At 37.0% G+C, this 18,519-nt stretch overlaps 1 protein-coding gene across 3 annotated transcripts in view; it reads left to right on the forward strand.

Moving 5' to 3' along the window:
- Nucleotides 1-18,519, forward strand: part of LOC149529093 (ABC transporter C family member 2-like) — a 327,664-nt gene that overhangs the window by 21,861 nt on the left and 287,284 nt on the right. For all 3 annotated transcript variants that reach the window (XM_089810974.1, XM_089810975.1, XM_089810976.1), the window contains exons 2-3: nucleotides 14,873-15,051; nucleotides 17,448-17,487. In XM_089810974.1, coding sequence (XP_089667100.1) covers nucleotides 14,873-15,051; nucleotides 17,448-17,487 — 219 coding nt within the window. The remainder of the gene's footprint in view (nucleotides 1-14,872; nucleotides 15,052-17,447; nucleotides 17,488-18,519) is intronic.

An 18,519-nucleotide genomic window follows, 5' to 3' on the forward strand; every position in this document is an offset into this window, starting at 1 on the left:
CTCCTTCAATTCTCTTCGGTCTATTTGACTATTTTCTATTCCAAGGTGGCGAGGATGAATTCTACACAAAATTTAGGTTTTCTATTGGCTTCTTTCCATATTATACGCATTGCACAAACATCCTCAAACCTTGTTCGGTTCCTACAGATATTAGATGTATTAACTCCAGAAAGTAATGACATTCAATGAGCTCGAGCACAAGCATCGCCTCAAGACAAACACAATCTGTTCAGCTGATCCAAGTCATACCAGCATTTTAAGCTCTGCAATATTCTTAGACATTAGACCCCTCTAACATTGGTAACATACACCAAACATTTGGTGATTCCACTGACACCCATAGCAACATTCAATGTTACATGTTATCATTTATTCGTCGCTGATCTTCAATCTCTTTACCACCCACAAAGTATGCATTATTTCAACTTGTTGATTTAGTGTAATGTTCACAAGTACAGAGGGCTGAAACTGTATGGAGACAACTTGCTTGATGGCTGTACAGATTGTCTAGGGTAGGGACCGTACAGTGTGGAAGGCACAGGAATGGCCGTATGGAAGTTATGCTCTGGCCGTATGGTGGAAGAAGGTAATAAGTTAGCAACAATGTGTACGGTTAAGAAGGCCGTACGGTGGTCAATGTTGGTTGTACAATGGAGATGGAGGGGTGGTGTATAGTATGAGGGCCAAGAAGGCTGTACGACGGATAGATGGAGGATGGAAGGGAAGTATGGAGGTGTGGGTGGATTGTGTATGGAAGACAGAATGAAGGTCGTATGGACAATGAGGAAGCAGGAATGTCCAGAAGCTGCACGGTTAGGTGTTTGAGCCGGGAATGATAAACCACAACTGTGAATGCAATCTTGTTCATACATAAACACAATAGATTTAGATGAAATCCAGACACAATAATAGAGACTTGAATATGAATAATCCTTCAATTAATATATGTCGAAAGATGATGCTCTGATTTGCCAGATCCGAGCGAAGTGTTACATGCGACGGAATAGGGTGAGGATTAAATCCCACCATAATCGGATAAACCAGATAAGGAAGGTCTTTCACTTCCAAAATGGCGAACAACAGAGAACTCCAACAGGAATTCGCAGTACAGAGAAAATAATCCAAATTGCATACCTATGACTACTTACAAGCCATGCTTAAATACTCGTTGGGAAAACTTTCTAAAGGTGTACAAAGATAGCCGATGGCTAACTTACCTACGGAAACAAAACTAAAATGGGTCTGAGATATTTTAAATCAATTAACCCATTGACAAAGATTTGATTAATAAATTATTTTATGACGGGGATATTACAATCCTCCTGTCCCAAATTTTGCTTGTCCTCAAGAAAACACAATGTCGGATGTTGTAGAATGTGCTCGCCTTCCCAAGTTGTGTCATCTAGCGGCAAGTGTTTCCAACGTACCAAATATTCCTTCACCATTTGGTTCCGTAGGGTTTTCTCATGTACTTCAATAATCTCGATTGATTCCAATATGAGCTTTCCTTCTTAATTGAGCGGCGGAAAGTCTGAAGCTATCGTGAAGTTCTGTCCCGCGACTTTTTTCAGGTAGGAAAGATGAAAAATGTTATGAATACGGCTCCCCTTCGAAAGTTCCAACTCATAGGCGACTTCACCAACGTGGCGAACTACACGATAAGGGCCTTAAAATCGTGGATTCAATTTTTCTTTTCCCTTCTTCAATGAGAATTGTCGGGATGGTTGGAGCCAGAGATAGACCAAGTTTCCTACTTCGAAACTCCTCTCCATTTGGTGTCTGTCGGCGTACATCTTTTGTTGATTCTATGCCCGTTGTAAGTTTTCCTTCAGGCATCTTAGGATGTCCTGACCCTCCTGAAGCCAGTCCCTCGCCCTTGGTGCGCTACTATAACAAGAATTGTGTCGATGAAGGAAAGGGGTTCGTACTCATATAATGCTTTGAATGGTGTCATCTTGATGGACATGTGGTACGTGGTATTGTAACAATATTCCCATGGGTGTATCCATTTGACCCATGCCCGTTGTTGTGCCAAAACGTAGTTCCAAAGGTAACCTTCGAGCCACTTGTTCACAATCTCCGTTTGTCCATCTGTTTGAGGGTGGTAACTAGTACTTGGTGACAGTTCTATCCCTGTCAACTAAAACAATTTGTCAAAAAGATATTGATAAATCGCCCATCCCGATCACTAACAATGTTTCAGGGTAATTCGTGCAGTCGAAAAACTTCTCTAAAAAATAGATCAACAACTTGTGCGGCCTGAAAATTTGAGGAGATGGTGAAGAAATGTGTGTACTTTGTTAGTCTGTCAACCACTACAAAGATACAATCCTTTACGTTCACCTTGGGAAGTCTAGTTGTGAATTCCATCGAGATACTTTTCCACTTTTGTTCTGGAATTGGCAAAGGTTGTTGTAACTCGATAGGTAGAGTATGTTCAGATTTGTTCTGCTGGCAGATCACACACTCTCTTACATACTGCAATACGTCTCCTTTAATACCCTTCCATGAAAACCTCTCCCTGAGACGTTTGTAAGTATTGAGGAAGCTCAGGTGTCCTGCCAAGGGTGAGTCTTGTACCTCCAAGATTTTCTACTTCAATTTGGATTCTGGCACTATAAATATTCGATTCTTATAGTAAATGATGTCATCCACCATTTTGTACCGATCATCGTGGGTATTGCCATCCATTAACTCACAGGTAAATGTGTTTTTGGAATGTTCTACCAACAAATGTGCTTTCCAGTCAGCTGAAATTTGGGTTAGTAGGCAGATGGCAGGTTTCCTAGACAAAGCATTTGCAACCACATTGTTTTTTCCTTTCACATATTCAATGTCAAAATCAAAAGCCTGAACCTTGCTTACCCATTTTTGTTGCCTCTCATTCAAGTCTTGTCGCTCCAAAAAATATCTTAGACTATTGTGATCCATACGAACAACAAACTTGACACCCACCAGATATTGCCAGAACTTGGTTAGTGCATGTACGATGGCCAACATCTCTTCTCATAAATAGAAATAAGTATTCTATTTGCATAAGATTCTCGCTCTCATAGGCTACGAGGTGTCTATCTTGCATCAGTACCATGCCAATGCCCTCTTTGGATGTGTCACATTCCAGAATGAACGATTGAGTGAAATCAGGTAATGCAAGTACGAGACAAGTGCTTATTACCTCTTTTAGCTTATCAAATGTGAGTTGCGCCTTTTCATTCCACTGGAAAGAACCCTTCCTTGTCAAATCCGTTAAGGGTGCGCTGAGCTGAGAGAATCCTTTAATGAACCTCCTGTAATAACTGCACAGTCCAAAAAACCCTCGCAATTCCGTGAGTGATTTTGGGGGAGGCCAGTCAAGGATAGCGTGAATCTTCTCTTGATGAACTTGAACTCCATATTTATTGACAACATGTCCCAGGTAAAATATTTCTGTCATATCGAATTCACACTTGGATCGCTTGGTGAACAAGGACTAATCCTTCATGATTCGCAGGACTTCATCCAGATGCTTCAAGTGCTCTTCGCATGTCCTGCTATAAATAAGAACATCATCAAAAAATACCAGTAAGTACTTACGTAATTGTTTGTTGAAGACACGATTCATGCATGATTGGAATGTAGCTGGAGCATTTGTTAATCCGAACAGCATGACCAGGAACTCGTAATGCCCGTAGTGACAATGAAAGACTGTCTTTTCCACGTCTTCTTCCCACGTGGATCTGATGGTATCCGAAACAAAGATATATTTTCGAAAAATAGATTGCGCCATGTAATTCATTCAACAACTCATCTATCCTTGGAATGGGGTATCTATTTTTTATTGTTTTTTTGTTCAACACACGGTAGTCCACACACATGCACATCGTCTTGTCCTTTTTGACCAGTACCACTAATGACACGAAAGGGCTAGAATCGGGGCAGATCCATCCTTACTCCAACAATTCCCGAATCATCTTTTCAATCTCATCTTTGATTTTCTTAGGATCGCGGTAGGGAGTGGTTATGATCGGCGTGGCTGTTGCTTCCAACTCAATAGTATGTTCAAAGTTCAAACCCTCGATGAGGAGGTATGCCAGGAGGAATATCTATAAAAACTCTATCATGATCACCCAATATATCCTGGAGATCATCTTGGGAAGGTGTCCGTTGCCCTTTTATAGGTTCTGCCGAGACAAAACAGTCTGTAGCCCAATCAACGTTATCACACCAAAAAATTGCCTCCATTCGATGTCCAGAAACTTCCTTCGGTCCCTCATTTGCCATTCTGTGGAGAGCAACCTTCTTTCCATCAACAACAAAAGTGAAGTCCATCTGTTTGAAGTTCTGAGTGTATTCATCAAGTGTCTCCATCCACTATATGCCTAGAATAACCTCCATATAATCAAAGTCCACTATGAAGAAATCCTTGGTCACCGTGTGATTTTCCATTGTGATACTTAGCTAAGGAACAAGGTGTGTGCATGCCAAAAGAGTCCCTCTGGCAATCTTGAACTGAAATCCTGCGTGCGACTTCATAGGTAGACCTCTTCGTTTCACCAGAGATGAGTTTATGAAGTTAAGAGTAGCTCTGCTATCGGGCATCACCACAACCATTTGTCCTTGAAGGGTTCCCTGTACACGAAACACTGTGCACCTCAGGCTATCGGCTAGGGCAATAGTTCCTCTGCGCCGTTGTAATGTCCCCTCTAGGATATCTCAAGAATTTGGAAATAATTTTTTCCGATTCTTTACTTTGCTATGAATTTTAATATATGATGCTTCTTATGTGGCTAATATCAATGGTGGCACTATCCTTGATTGGTCAATTAGACATATGCTAAGGGTATTGAACTTCTATATTTACACTTAGTATTCCAAAAATTCAGTTGTGTTTGATATGATGGTTGAATGTATAATAGAGTCTTGATACCATCCCCTGATTTGACAATTAGAGATGTGCTACAATACTATTTTATAATCACAGATAGCTACTGGATTGCTATTTCTAATGACAACTTCTCAATCCCAAAATACTTTCTACATCAATACTTCTCCGGCCTATATGACAACCTGCTTCTCAAGTTTTGAACCAGATGCTAATATAATATGATAGATTGCTCTCTACAGCTGTGTCAATGATTTCCTTTATTATGTATGCAACCAATTAATAACTGATGATGAATACTCCATGAACAAGTTTTATATAAATTAAAGAGAAGCATTAAATAATCCTCCTATCTCTGTTGTCTACTAAAGATGCATAGAATAGATATAAAAGAGTCGATAATTTATTTTCCTTTCAATACAACTACCCGTATTTATTATACTACTGTTTGAATGTCGTTCTTGTTGCTGGACGTTTGAATACTACATAAGACCACTTAAATGGGATGTCATGGTGTTGCCTGTGTCCAAAATGTCTCCGTTGGACAAGAGTGTGTGCCGTCTACTGGAAGTCTAACCGTTCGATTGTATATGTTTAGAATGCAATATAATCAATATGTGATGGTTGGGTCACACTGCCTACCAAGGGTCTTCTTGCTTGATGCCCTTCTCCTCCTTAGTTCTTAATCGCCGATCGGTCTTATTCAAGTGACTCTGTTCCAAATAGTTGACTGTATCTTCTTCTTCCTTCCTTTATATAATCCTATGTATCTCCCTCCATTTGTCTCTGACCGCTTGCCTATTAATATAGGTGTGAAGTGACACGACCCCAATCGGGTCTTTCCCTTATAAAACGTTAGGAGGGTCTACATATGATTATAATTATTCGATTTATAAGTGTTCGTGGGAATTAATGAGAAACAAAGACAATTTATTAGAAATGAACAATAGTATTACCATAGACAATTATATTATCATTATTCATTATTTAGTTTATGTTTTGCAGTCTTGCCGTATACAATCTCTTCAAACGGTATTAGTTTCATTATTAAGAATTCAATGTTCTTAAATTCCTTCATTACGTTATTATAAATTTTGATATATTTATTATTATATAAATTATAATATAATAATCGAATTTATTTAAGATTCAATTAATATTGTAACAATAGAATAATAATAGAATAATATTATTAGAAAATTATTATTAGAATAATAATATTAATAGAATAATATTATTATAATATATAATAATAGAATAATATTATTATTATTCTAACAATATATCTTTATATTAAAACTATATTGTTATAAACTAATAATCTCTTAGGTTGTATTATTTATTTTAATAATTAATTATTTAATTAATTAAATCTTAATTATTGGGATATTACAGTCCATCCCACCCAAAATTGCTTGTCCTCAAGCAATTCAATCTCCTTAAAATTTGATCGACTTGTCCTGCGACAACAAATTTTAATTTGGGATTAGATAGTTGAAAATATAAATTTAAATATCACAAGATTAGATTTAAATTACTAAGAATAAAAGAGAGGAACTTATCTTGATGTACTGGAGCTCCATGGTGATTCTCGACAATTGTACCCCAAGAGAAACTTTGTCTTGCCTCAATCTTCTACTTAATCCTTAGGAGAGACTTTATCTCTTCCTAAAGCCTTTTATGGATATCTCTTTAGGATTATCCCTCTTTATTTAATCCTTAAGGGAGACTTTATCTCACGCTAAGGCCTCTATGGATATCTCTCTAAAGACTATCCATATCTATTAAATCCTTAGGAGAGACTTTATCTCGTCCTAGGCCTCTGTAATATTTTCTTTGTAGTGGGGTGCCTTAGCAGTTCTCCCTAATCATAGTGTAGTAGGGTGCCCTACTAGCAGTTCTCCCTTACTGTCACTATAATAGGGTGCCCTTAGTAGTTCTCCCTCAACTATTCCTATAATAGGGTGCTCTAGCGGTTCTCCCTTAATTATAGAGCAATAGGGTGTCTTGACCACGATTCTCCCTTCATACTACTGCAATAGGGTGCCCTAGCTATTCTCCCTTAACTAATTCTGCAATAGGGTGCTCTAGCGGTTCTCCCTTAATTATAGAGCAATAGGGTGTCCTTACCACAGTTCTCCCTAACATACTATTGTAATAGGGTGCCCTAGCTATTCTCCCTTATTGCCCTCTTAGGAAGGTGCTAACAATAGGGTGTTCTGATAAGTTCTTCCTTAATTGCCACTCTTTCCTTCTATTAAATATTAAATTTCTATTAATAATTATAAAAATATTTACATATATGTATTGTTTGATATTTACATTTCTAGATCAAGGTATGACCAAAGTTGACTTCCTCGAAGCTTCAATAATTCTCTAGTCCTATATCCTCTTTTGATCACTGTTCACACTCTTGTTCTGAAGCCTCTTCATTATTTATTTCGTGCATTGTTTCTAATTGATGGAGTTGACTTTTCTTGTCACATTTATGTCCAGGTTCCCAAGGGCCTCTACATCTAAAACATATGCCTTTCTTCAATTTATCCTCCCTTTGCTTTTGGGCCTCCTTACTCTGGCATTGGTGTCCTCTGCTTCATTTCTCTTTGCAAAAATAACATTCTTTCTCTTTTTGGTCTTTGTGTGAGTCTTCATTTTTATGCTCCATCTTAGTCAAGAAATTTTTAGATCTTTCTTTTGATGTAGATTCCACTTTTCTAGCCTTTTGAATGGCTTCTTCCACCGTTTGAGGTTCTAATGGGTTAACTATATTTTTGATAGAATCCTTTAGGCCTTCAACAATTAAGTATGTAAGCCTCTTTTGAGATAAATTTGGAACCATGACTGCAAGTTTTTGGAATTCATTAGAGAATTCTTCCACTGTTCCATACTGCTTTAAATGGGTCAGCTCTTTGAAGTACCATTCAAGTTCAACTTGGCTGAATTGTTTGATCAGTTTTTGAGAGAATTCCTGATATGAGTTTATGTTTTGATGTCCTAAGGAGAGAAGCCCATTGTGCCACCATTCATGTGCCGTGCCTTCTAAGTGGAGTATAGCAAATTGGAGTGCGTCTTCCTCTGTCATTGGGCTAAGAGTAAAATATGTGTTTAATTTTTGAAGCCAAGCATGGGCCATCATTTTTCTTGACCCATCAAAGTTGGGCAATATCACTTTGTTTACTTTGTGTTTCAGATCTTTATTGACATATCTTCTTGTTCTTTTAGGAACTTCATGTTTTTGACCCTCACAAAACTCTACAAAAGTTATGAGTTCCCTAATTTCGGGTTCAAGGTTTGCATAGGCTCTTGCATTCTCCATTGTGCTATTGATAGGTTGGTTTATTCCTTCATCTCCCTTTGAGTTTCTTCTCTAGGTAAGAAGGAAGGTCACGGAATTCTAGATGAGGATTCGTTAACATCTGGTTCATTTGAACTCATATCTTTCTCATTGGAAGAGTTATTCCTTAGATTATTAATGGAGTTCCCCATGTTTTGTAATGCTTGCAGGAGGGCTTGATTTGATTTCTCCATTTGATTCAATATAGTTTGGTTGGTCTGGTTGGTTTGCTCCATATATGTTCTCACTTCATTTGCTAAGTCGTTCATTGTAGTTTTATTTGTCCTTCTCTTATAAGTTTCCATAAGCCTTCACTCACAGGATGGCAAGATCGATGCTCTGATACCACTGTAATGTCCCCTCTAGGATATCTCAAGAATTTGGAAATAATTTCTTCCGATTCTTTACTTTGCTATGAATTTTAATATATGATGCTTCTTATGTGGCTAATATCAATGGTGGCGCTATCCTTGATTGGTCAATTAGACATATGCTAAGGGTATTGAACTTCTATATTTACGCTTAGTATTCCAAAAATTCAGTTGTGTTTGATATGATGGTTGAATGTATAATCACGTATAGCTACTGGATTGCTATTTCTAATGACAACTTCTCAATCCCAAAATACTTTCTACATCAATATTTCTCCGGCCTATATGACAGCCTGCTTCTCAAGTTTTGAACCAGATGCTAATATAATATGATAGATTGCTCTCTACAGCTGTGTCAATGATTTCCTTTATTATGTATGCAACCAATTAATAACTGATGATGAAAACTCCATGAACAGGTTTTATATAAATTAAAGAGAAGCATTAAATAATCCTCCTATCTCTGTTGTCTACTAAAGATGCATAGAATAAATATAGAAGAGTCGATAATTTATTTTCCTTTCAATACAACTATCCTGTATTTATTATACTGCTGTTTGAATGTCATTCCTATTGCTGGACGTTTGAATACTACATAAGACGACTTAAATGGGATGTCATGGTGTTGCCTGTGTCCAGAATGTCTCCATTGGACAGGGTGTGTGCCGTCTACTGGAAGTCTAACCGTTCGATTGTATATGTTTCGAATCCAATATAATGAATATGTGATGGTTGGGTCACATTGCCTACCAAGGGTCTTCTTGCTTGATGCCCTTCTCCTTGTTAGTTCTTAATCGCCGATCGATCTTATTCAGGTGACTCTGTTCCAAATAGCTGACTGTATCTTCTTCTTCCTTCCTTTATATAATCCTATGTATCTCCCTCCATTTGTCTCTGACCGCTTGCCTATTAATATAGGTGTGAAGTGACACGATCCCAATCGGGTCTTTCCCTTATAAAACGTTAGGAGGGTCTACATATGATTATAATTATTCGATTTATAAGTGTTCGTGGGAATTAATGAGAAACAAAGACAATTTATTAGAAATGAACAATAGTATTACCATAGACAATTATATTATCATTATTCATTATTTAGTTTATGTTTTGCAGTCTTGCCGTATACAATCTCTTCAAACGGTATTAGTTTCATTATTAAGAATTCAGTGTTCTTAAATTCCTTCATTACGTTATTATAAATTTTGATATATTTATTATTATATAAATTATAATATAATAATCAAATTTATTTAAGATTCAATTAATATTGTAAGAATAGAATAATATTATTAGAAAATTATTATTAGAATAATATTATTATAATATATAATAATAGAATAATATTATTATTATTCTAACAATATATCTTTATATTAAAACTATATTGCTATATACTAATAATCTCTTAGGTTGTATTATTTATTTTAATAATTAATTATTTAATTAATTAAATCTTAATTATTGGGATATTACAGCCGTACCAATGTTGCAATTCTTTCTGTTCGGTTCAAACTAACCATTTTGGTATCCTTGTGGGGTTGGTTGTCTTCAGTGGGTATATCTTCTTGTTTGTCCTCATCATCAGACACAACTTTAATGTAGTGGATCTTTCCTTTCCCGAGGCATTTGTGCCTAGGTTCCCATGGTCCCTTGCGGTTGAAACATAGTTTTTTCCTTCGGAGCTCTTGTCTGGTAGCTTTGTCCAATGACGACTCCCTCGGCGGAGGTTTATTATCTTTGTCCCTCAGAAACATCGACGGTTTGGAGTGTGAATAACCCTGAGAGGATGACGTCGACGATGATGCCATACTTTGTGCCTTCTTAATGGCCTCCGACAGGGTGGTAGGATTGAACCCTTTTACCCAACCTTTCAGTGGTTTTGTCAATCCGTCCATGAAGAGCACTACCCGTCTTCTTTTAGAAATGTCCATGATCAAAATAGAGAGTTTTAGGAATTCCGCAATGTACTGGTCAACCGATCCAGTTTGCCTCAGTTGTGCCAAATCTTTGAAATTGAGTTCCAGAGCTTTACCATCAAATCGATCTATCAATTTGTTTACTGTATGGGGTAAATGAATTAATGAAACAGACAATAGACAAGAATATGTAACAACAGTACTCCTTTTATTATTCGTATATGCCAAATACATTACATTATGCTATGATGATGATTACAATGATCTTGGATGGTGTATATATACTTTCCGAAGAACCTTCCCGAAGGCGCCTATTGGCTACATAACACTTACCGACGGCATCAATCTGTCGGCTACACAATATTTACTGACGACATACATCTTGTCGTTGTAGTATAGTGGTGAGTATTCCCACCTGTCATGCGGGTGACCCGGGTTTAGTCCTCGGCAACGGCGTCAAATGTTTACCGTATGGGGTAAATGAATTAGTGAAACAAACAATAGACAAGAATATGTAACAACAGTACTTTTATTATTATTTGCATATGCCAAAGACATTACATTATGCTATGATGATGATTACAATGATCTCGGATGGTGTATATATACTTTTTGAAGAACCTTCCCGTAGGGGCCCGTCGGCTACATACCACTTATTGACGGCATCAACCCGTCGGCTACACAATATTTACTGATGACATACATCCTGTTGGCTACACAATATTTACCGACGACACAATCTCTCAGTGAATTCTGCATAGGTGTTTATTTGATCATACCTGAGTGTGATGGTGTCGTGATGCCACCATTCATGCACAACTCCCTCCAAGTGTAATGCTGCAAATTTAATTGTTTTCTTTTTTTGGCATAGGATTAACCTGGAAGTAAGTATCGGCCTTCATTATCCATGCTTGCGCAGATATGGATCCGGATCCGTCAAATGGAGACAACTTTACTTTACTCAACTTCCTCCTGAGATCATTGCTAAAGTATCCTCTATTTTTGTCTCCCATATATCTCATTCTCAGATTTGCATAATCTTTGTAGGATATATCTTCCTCCAAATTCACATTCTTCGAGTCTTCTCTCACCTGTTCTTGCATTTCTTTAAAGGTCGGTTGCTTCCCTCCGGGTGGTGCCTCTGTCTGTGGGGGAAGAGATGACATGGAAGGTCGAGAGCATGCTAGATGAGGGTTTGCTTTACCTGACATCGAGTTCGTGTTGTGATCATTTTGTTCTCTAGATATTTTATTGTCTGCCAAGTTCTTGAGAGTCTCTTCCATGAGTTGCTGAGTATCATTGATCTGTGCTTGATTCCTCACAAGTTCTCTCAGTGGTGCTACGAGTTTAGCAACTGTGGGTTCTGGTTCAACAACCATTCTATCTACAGAATGGGTTCTTCTTCTCTTCCGGCTATAAACTCTCATTCACTGTCCACAGGATGGCAGAATCGAAGCTCTAATACCACTATAATGTTCCCAAGTACAAAGGGCTGAAACTGTACGGAGATGACTTGCTTGATGGCCGTACAAATTGGCTAGGGTAGGGACCGTACAATGTGGAAGGCACAGGAATGGTCATACGACAGTTATGCTCTAGCCGTACGATGGAAGAAGGTAATAAGATCACTGCAATGTGTACGGTCAAGAAGGCCGTACAGTGGTCAAGGATGGCCGTACGATGGAGATGGAGGGGTGGTGTACAATATGAGGGCCAAGAAGGCCGTACGACGGACAGATGGAGGATGGAAGTGAAGTATGGAGGGGTGGGTGGATGGTGTATGGAAGATAGAATGAAGACCGTACAGATAATGAGGAAGCAAGAATGTCTGGAAGCTGCACGGTTAGGTGTTTGAGCCGGGAATGATAAACCACAACTGTGATTGCAATCTTGTACATACATAAACAAAATAGATTTAGGTGAAATCTAGACACAATAATAGAGACTTGAATACGAATAATCCTTCAATTAATATATGTCGAAGATGATGCTTCGATTTGCCAGATCCGAGCGAAGTGTTACTGGTGATGGAATAGGGTGAGGGTTAAATCCCACCGAAACCGGATAAACCAAATAGGGAAGGTCTTTTGCTTCCAAAATGGCGAACAACAAAGAACTCCAACAGGAATTCGTAGTACAAGAAAATAATCCAAATTGCATACGTACAACTACATACAAACTGTGCTTAAAAACCCGTCAAGAAAACTTTCTGAGGGTGTACAAAGAGAGCCGACGGCTAACTTACCTACGGAAACAAAACTAAAATGGGTCTGAGATATTTTAAATCAATCAGCCCATTAACAAAGATTTGATTAATAAACTATTTTATGACGAGCATATTACATTCAATGCAAAGACATTGTCTCCCTTAGGCATTGTGCATCATCCTGCCAAGTTAGGAGTGCTAACGAGTAACATTCCCTCTAATCAAACTTTTGAGATCGCTGCAACATCATCGAAGTGTAGATGATTTGTTCAAACATTTGCATTCCTCTCTTGAACCTGGCTCTGATACCATGTTGATTTATAAGGATCGTTGCAAATGTAGTTGCATGGTCATTTTGGTATATGCTTTCCAAATGGCAGCCATCTCTCTAATATAGGATGAAGTACATACCCCTTCATGGGACATGTGTATTCATTAGTATTTAATTAATATAATGATAAATAAATATCTCATCTATTTTATATATATATATATATAATATCTCACACTTATATATACGATATATATATTTGCACTATAGTTTATCCAACTAAAGCTACCAAACATTAACACAATCAAGAAAAACATATAGATACAGAGATCTTGATGCAGAAATATGAGATGCTAGTATATAAAAAAACCCCCCTCAAGTGTGCGGAGTATATTCAAACATCATAGGAAGACATTGACTGCTGTAAGAGTAGCCAAGGGTAGTTAACAATCTTGTATGTAGGGGCATCAAGCTTAGATTTGTGGAGTTATGGTTCTCGCAGCTAGGGATATGTTCAAGGCACATTGGGATACCTTGTCCTAAGTGCACATAGAGTTTGGAGTTATCATCTTGGAGTTAGAGCCGTTTTGGTAACTGTTGGTCATGTATTCCTGATTTCTTGGACAAACTTTGGAGATTGTATTCACAAGCTTCGATCCAAGGGATTTGGTATCTATGCTCTTGGATTTGGATTGTTGGATGGCACGTGGATTACTGGTATGTTGTCATATGAGTTAGTTATGCATTGTAAACTTGGGACTTGTCCTAAGTATTTAGTTATTTCATGTATTTAATGTCTGTTTCCAAGCCAACTTGTGATTTGAGGGTGTATTTAATGTGTGTTTATTTATGTTATCTTGCTAGGCTGACTTTGTGGCTTGGTTGAGGATAAGTAGAGAGTCTTGTGGAGTCTAGAGTCGGGATTCATTTTTAGCATGGGGAACATGGAGTAGTTGAGAAGAGCGAAGTTTAGCAGAGCTAGTAGCTAAGTGTGGACTTGGGAAGCAAGAAGGTTGCTTGGTGGCTTGCAAGCACAGTTTTATATTCTTCTTGGGGTTCTTTACTAGATAGTGGATTTGGCTAGCTAGGGTTTGGATCTTCCGAGGTCTTGCAGAACTATTATTGTAACTGCTTTGTATTTGGCCATAACCCAGAAGGCCTTATAGCCGGGCATGTTGGATGTAAATCTTATGATTCTATTTTGAGAATTGGCATTGCCATGGATCTTAATCTCTGTGCTATTGTTTATATTCTGCTGTGTGGTTATTTGCTGGGGGCTAGGACATCTCCTTTGGGGGTTCTCCTGCCTTGCATTGCATCAATGACAGCTATTAACAAGCATCTTTGTTACCTAGTTGGACACATAGAGGTGCTCGCTAGAGAAATGCTTTAGTTCATTTATTTAACCATTTAAGAAATTTATTCCTTGATATTCAGTACCTGTAATGAACTAGGAAATTTCCTGTGATAAATAATGATGGAATGCACAGAGGACTTCAATGCAGCCTTTTTCCATTAAGCATTTTAAGAAAGTTTATTGGTATTAATCTAGGAATTAACTTAATCAAGGATTACACTCACTGGCACTTTCCCTTCAGGAAGGATGGCTCACAATCGCAGGACAGCTCATTAGTTACATGACATAAATGTCAGATAGGCTTTAAATTTAAAACTAGCTACATAAGTTTTGTCCTTATAAGCAGCCAATCTCTCTGTGTATATGCTCTCAAATTAAGGGGTGGATACCAACCACTGTAAGACTTATTGCTTGATTAAATATGTTGCCACTTTTGTCCTGTCAATCCAATCACTCCACTTGAAACATGGATAAGTTTGTTAGCTGTTTTATTAACACTTAGGATTCTTTTATATCATGTTTCAATAAAATATTCACACGTCTATCTACTGTCCAGGTTGTAACTTTGCTAGTCGAAAGTACCACTTGGTGCACTATGTTGGCTCTACTCTACAGTGAAATCAAAGTCTATATAAGGGAGTTTCGCTGGTATATTCGGTTTGGAGTCATTTATGTTCTTGTTGGGGAAGCTACATTATTCAAATTTATCCTCACTCTAAAGAATTACTATGAGAGGTAAGAAATTTTCTTCATATGACTGCCATCTTCCTTCTTGTTCTGTTAAATACGATATTGAGGAAAATGTTTTTACTGTTAGTTCAAAGATAACCACATTTGTATTATTGTCTAATTTGCAATTCGACTTTGAACCAAGGAAAGTCTGTAATTCTCTTTCACCTTGCTTTTAGCAAAAAATGATTTTTAAGTGCTAAACAAGAAAGACAGTAGTTCAAATTTCTTTCTTTTTACATCTGGGGGCCCAAAGAATAATAATGTTTGAATGGGCCCTTTCACGTCATACTTCTATGAAGATAGATCTTGACATATGGCTCCATTCGTAAGTCATACTTCTATGAAGATAGAGCTTGATACTTCATTTTTAGGAAAAAAGATTTCTGATATGCTAAACAAGAAAGACAGCTGATTAGGCATGAAGAATAATTATATTTGATTGGGCCCTTGCATTAGCCGATACATCATACTTATATTAATGCAGAGCTTGGCACTTGGCCCCATTGCTATGTAATCTATACATCATGGAAACTGCTACAAGTCCAAGTATTAACCAAAACTTCCAAGCTAAGTACTGGCAGAAATATGGGTCTTTAAAGATCACTTTTTTGCAATGTATATGGTAAATATTCTGAAACCTCAAAAACCCTTGGTTTATAACCACATAGCAAGCTCTAATTAATTTTGTCATATCTTCATTGCATACAAGTAAACAGAGGACATGAATAAATGGAAGTCTATCAATAAACCAAACGATCCAAGATATGTACTCACAGAACCTTGGGTTTTTCAAGGCAGTGGTCTTCCGATGTACGAGGGAAACATTCTGAAATCTGAAAAGGTCTTGTTTTCTATCTGTTATGCAAACACAATCCCAACATGTCTACTTAATTGAATTATTTTTTCTTCATTGTATTTAAAGAATCCTTGATAATCTAGACTTTGATTAGCTTTCAATCCCACTTTTTAAAAACTCACTCAGGTCCTTATTTGCAGAGTAACATCATGGAACTTTCAGTCTGATTGTTGGTAATTTTGTGTAAAATTAAAGAATCACACTGAAGTGTTATTCTGCTGGTGCTTGCTAGCATCATATATGCGGCCATCGTTTTTAAATCACACTTGTCTTGAATGAAACGTATGTGGCATATGGCTTTAAATTGCACAAATATGATATATAGCTGGTGAAAATAGCAAAATGCTTGCTGTGCATCTGGTTTGATTGGCAAAAAGTTTTGAGTCTCTGTTGGGAATGAGTTTACAGGCATTCATCCAAAGAAAGTAGGACAAAAATATTTAGGTCAGATACTGAATGTTTATACTTAAGAAAAACAAAGGGAGAAATCTGGAATACTAAAGGTGGGGAATGACAGTGATATTATTACAATTAAGCATTGAGTTGCTTCAGTGTGCAGTTCAAAATGAATATCACTCATTCAAGTTATTTCTTGCAGAGATAGATTAGTTTATAGTGCGTACTGTATAGACTAATAGAAGGTTCTAGTGAAACCAACAATTTCATAATCATAATGAACAAAATTAAGGTTGCAAGTATCAATGCACAAGCTTTTGCAGGGAAGGATCTTTTAGAGAGTGGTGTAAATGGGGATCATCCCTAGCATTGGTCATCTATGTTAAACTTTCTAAGAGCTAGATGTCTACACCTGCTTTGAAATGACCATCTAAAAAATGTGGCATCTTCTGTGCAGTTCTTGAACTTGACCCTCAAAATTGTGCTTGGTAGATATGTTTGTACAAAATTTTGGTTGGAAACAGAAACTCTAGTTCAGAAGTGGGATAGGAAGTTAGAAGTTGCAATTACCCGCCAAAGGCTATTGAAGAAAATGAACCACAATATAGGGTACTAACTGTAAGAGAGATGATACATGTTGTGCATATGTCCATATAGACCACACCAAGATACGATAAGACACGTTGATCTATTCTAATGTAGTGATCAAAGAAGAACTGGCAAATCTTAGTGATTATTTGAGAGAACTGGCAAATCTTAGTGGTTATTTGAGAAGGCTTGAGAAATATACAATTTTATCCTTGCAGCACTGACAGTTTGACAGGAGCATCACAAGGCTTGATATTTTCTTTTTGAAATCTGTTGTTATTGACATACAGGGAGCAGTTGGGATTTTCATTTTATTATCTCTGAGTGTGTATTTCTTGCACCATAATATGTCTGCCTCCTTGTTTAGAGCAAATTCAAATTTATCTCATTTATTGTTGCAGTTGTTTTGGAATATGTGATGGTTCACTACAAGTTATGTTTCCCAATGAAGATTTGTATATGAGGTGGTGGGTTGTGAATGGAAGATTAACATTTAGGATTTGGATAAGGGAAAAGGATTCTAACTTATTGCTTATTATCAATTGTTGTTAATTGGCAGGTCCGAGGTATATTTGTATATCAGTGAGATCACATGCCAGGTATGTGGTTGCATTCGTAGACATATCAAGTTGTGCTTAACATGCTATTGTTTACAATTCATTTGGTTCAATTTGAACTGACTACAATCTGATAAGAAAACAATTAATTCTAACTATCAATTCTTTTGTGTGCATTTAACTTACAAGATTGTACAAAACAGACACACTATATTGCAAGTAAGTGGGGCTAGTGGTGCTTCTACTCTTTAGATATTATATTTTGAAGGTTTATTGTGCACCTGGAGCATTTTCATCTTCCCATAATAATCACAATAATTGCAAAGATGCATAGGGCCAAAAGTGGTCTTATACAATATCGGGAGCAAATCATCAGATATAATATTGTGTAGAATTTAGCTATGTATGGAATGAACAGCTATATATTACAATAAAACATGATATTTCAATACCAAAAGAAATGAACATAGCTTTGAGTTTATTGTCGAAAGTTACCACTTTGGTGGTTTCTTTTCATAACCAAAATAACACCTATTTAAATACATCTTTTCATTTGTTACTTGTTTCTGTTCAGTGAGTGGGTTGGGATTGCTTCTTTCAATTGCTTTGCAAAAAACTTGTTTTTAATTGGTTGTAAAGGGTCTTGGGGCCACTTCAAATCTTGTTTACCTATATAACAAAAAAAAGGTTAATTGGTAATGCTAATGTATTCACTAAGCCCTTCAAATTATTATTCCCCATATTCTAGACAAGTGTCTTGCTGTAATCTTTGTGTGAATGCTGAGCAAGATGCATTTGCTCCTTTTTTGTTCCATTGTAATATCCTCAAAATTTTTAAATATAAATTATTTTCCACTTTTTGATGACCAAGATGTTATGGGGAAAGGTTAGAGCATAATAATGAGAATTTTATTATTCATCACTTTTTTCATCAGCTAGATCTAGTTGGGGCAAGGTGAGAGCATATTGGATGAATATGATTTCTAATTTATTATTTCCAATGACAACAATGCCTAGAGAGATGTAACAGTTGATTGCACAAATACTATAAATACATTGAAGATTCAGAGAATA

Source organism: Cupressus sempervirens, chromosome 11 (assembly GCF_028749045.1).
Source record: "Cupressus sempervirens isolate cs-2001-9-10 chromosome 11, ASM2874904v1, whole genome shotgun sequence".
NCBI lineage: Eukaryota > Viridiplantae > Streptophyta > Pinopsida > Cupressales > Cupressaceae > Cupressus > Cupressus sempervirens.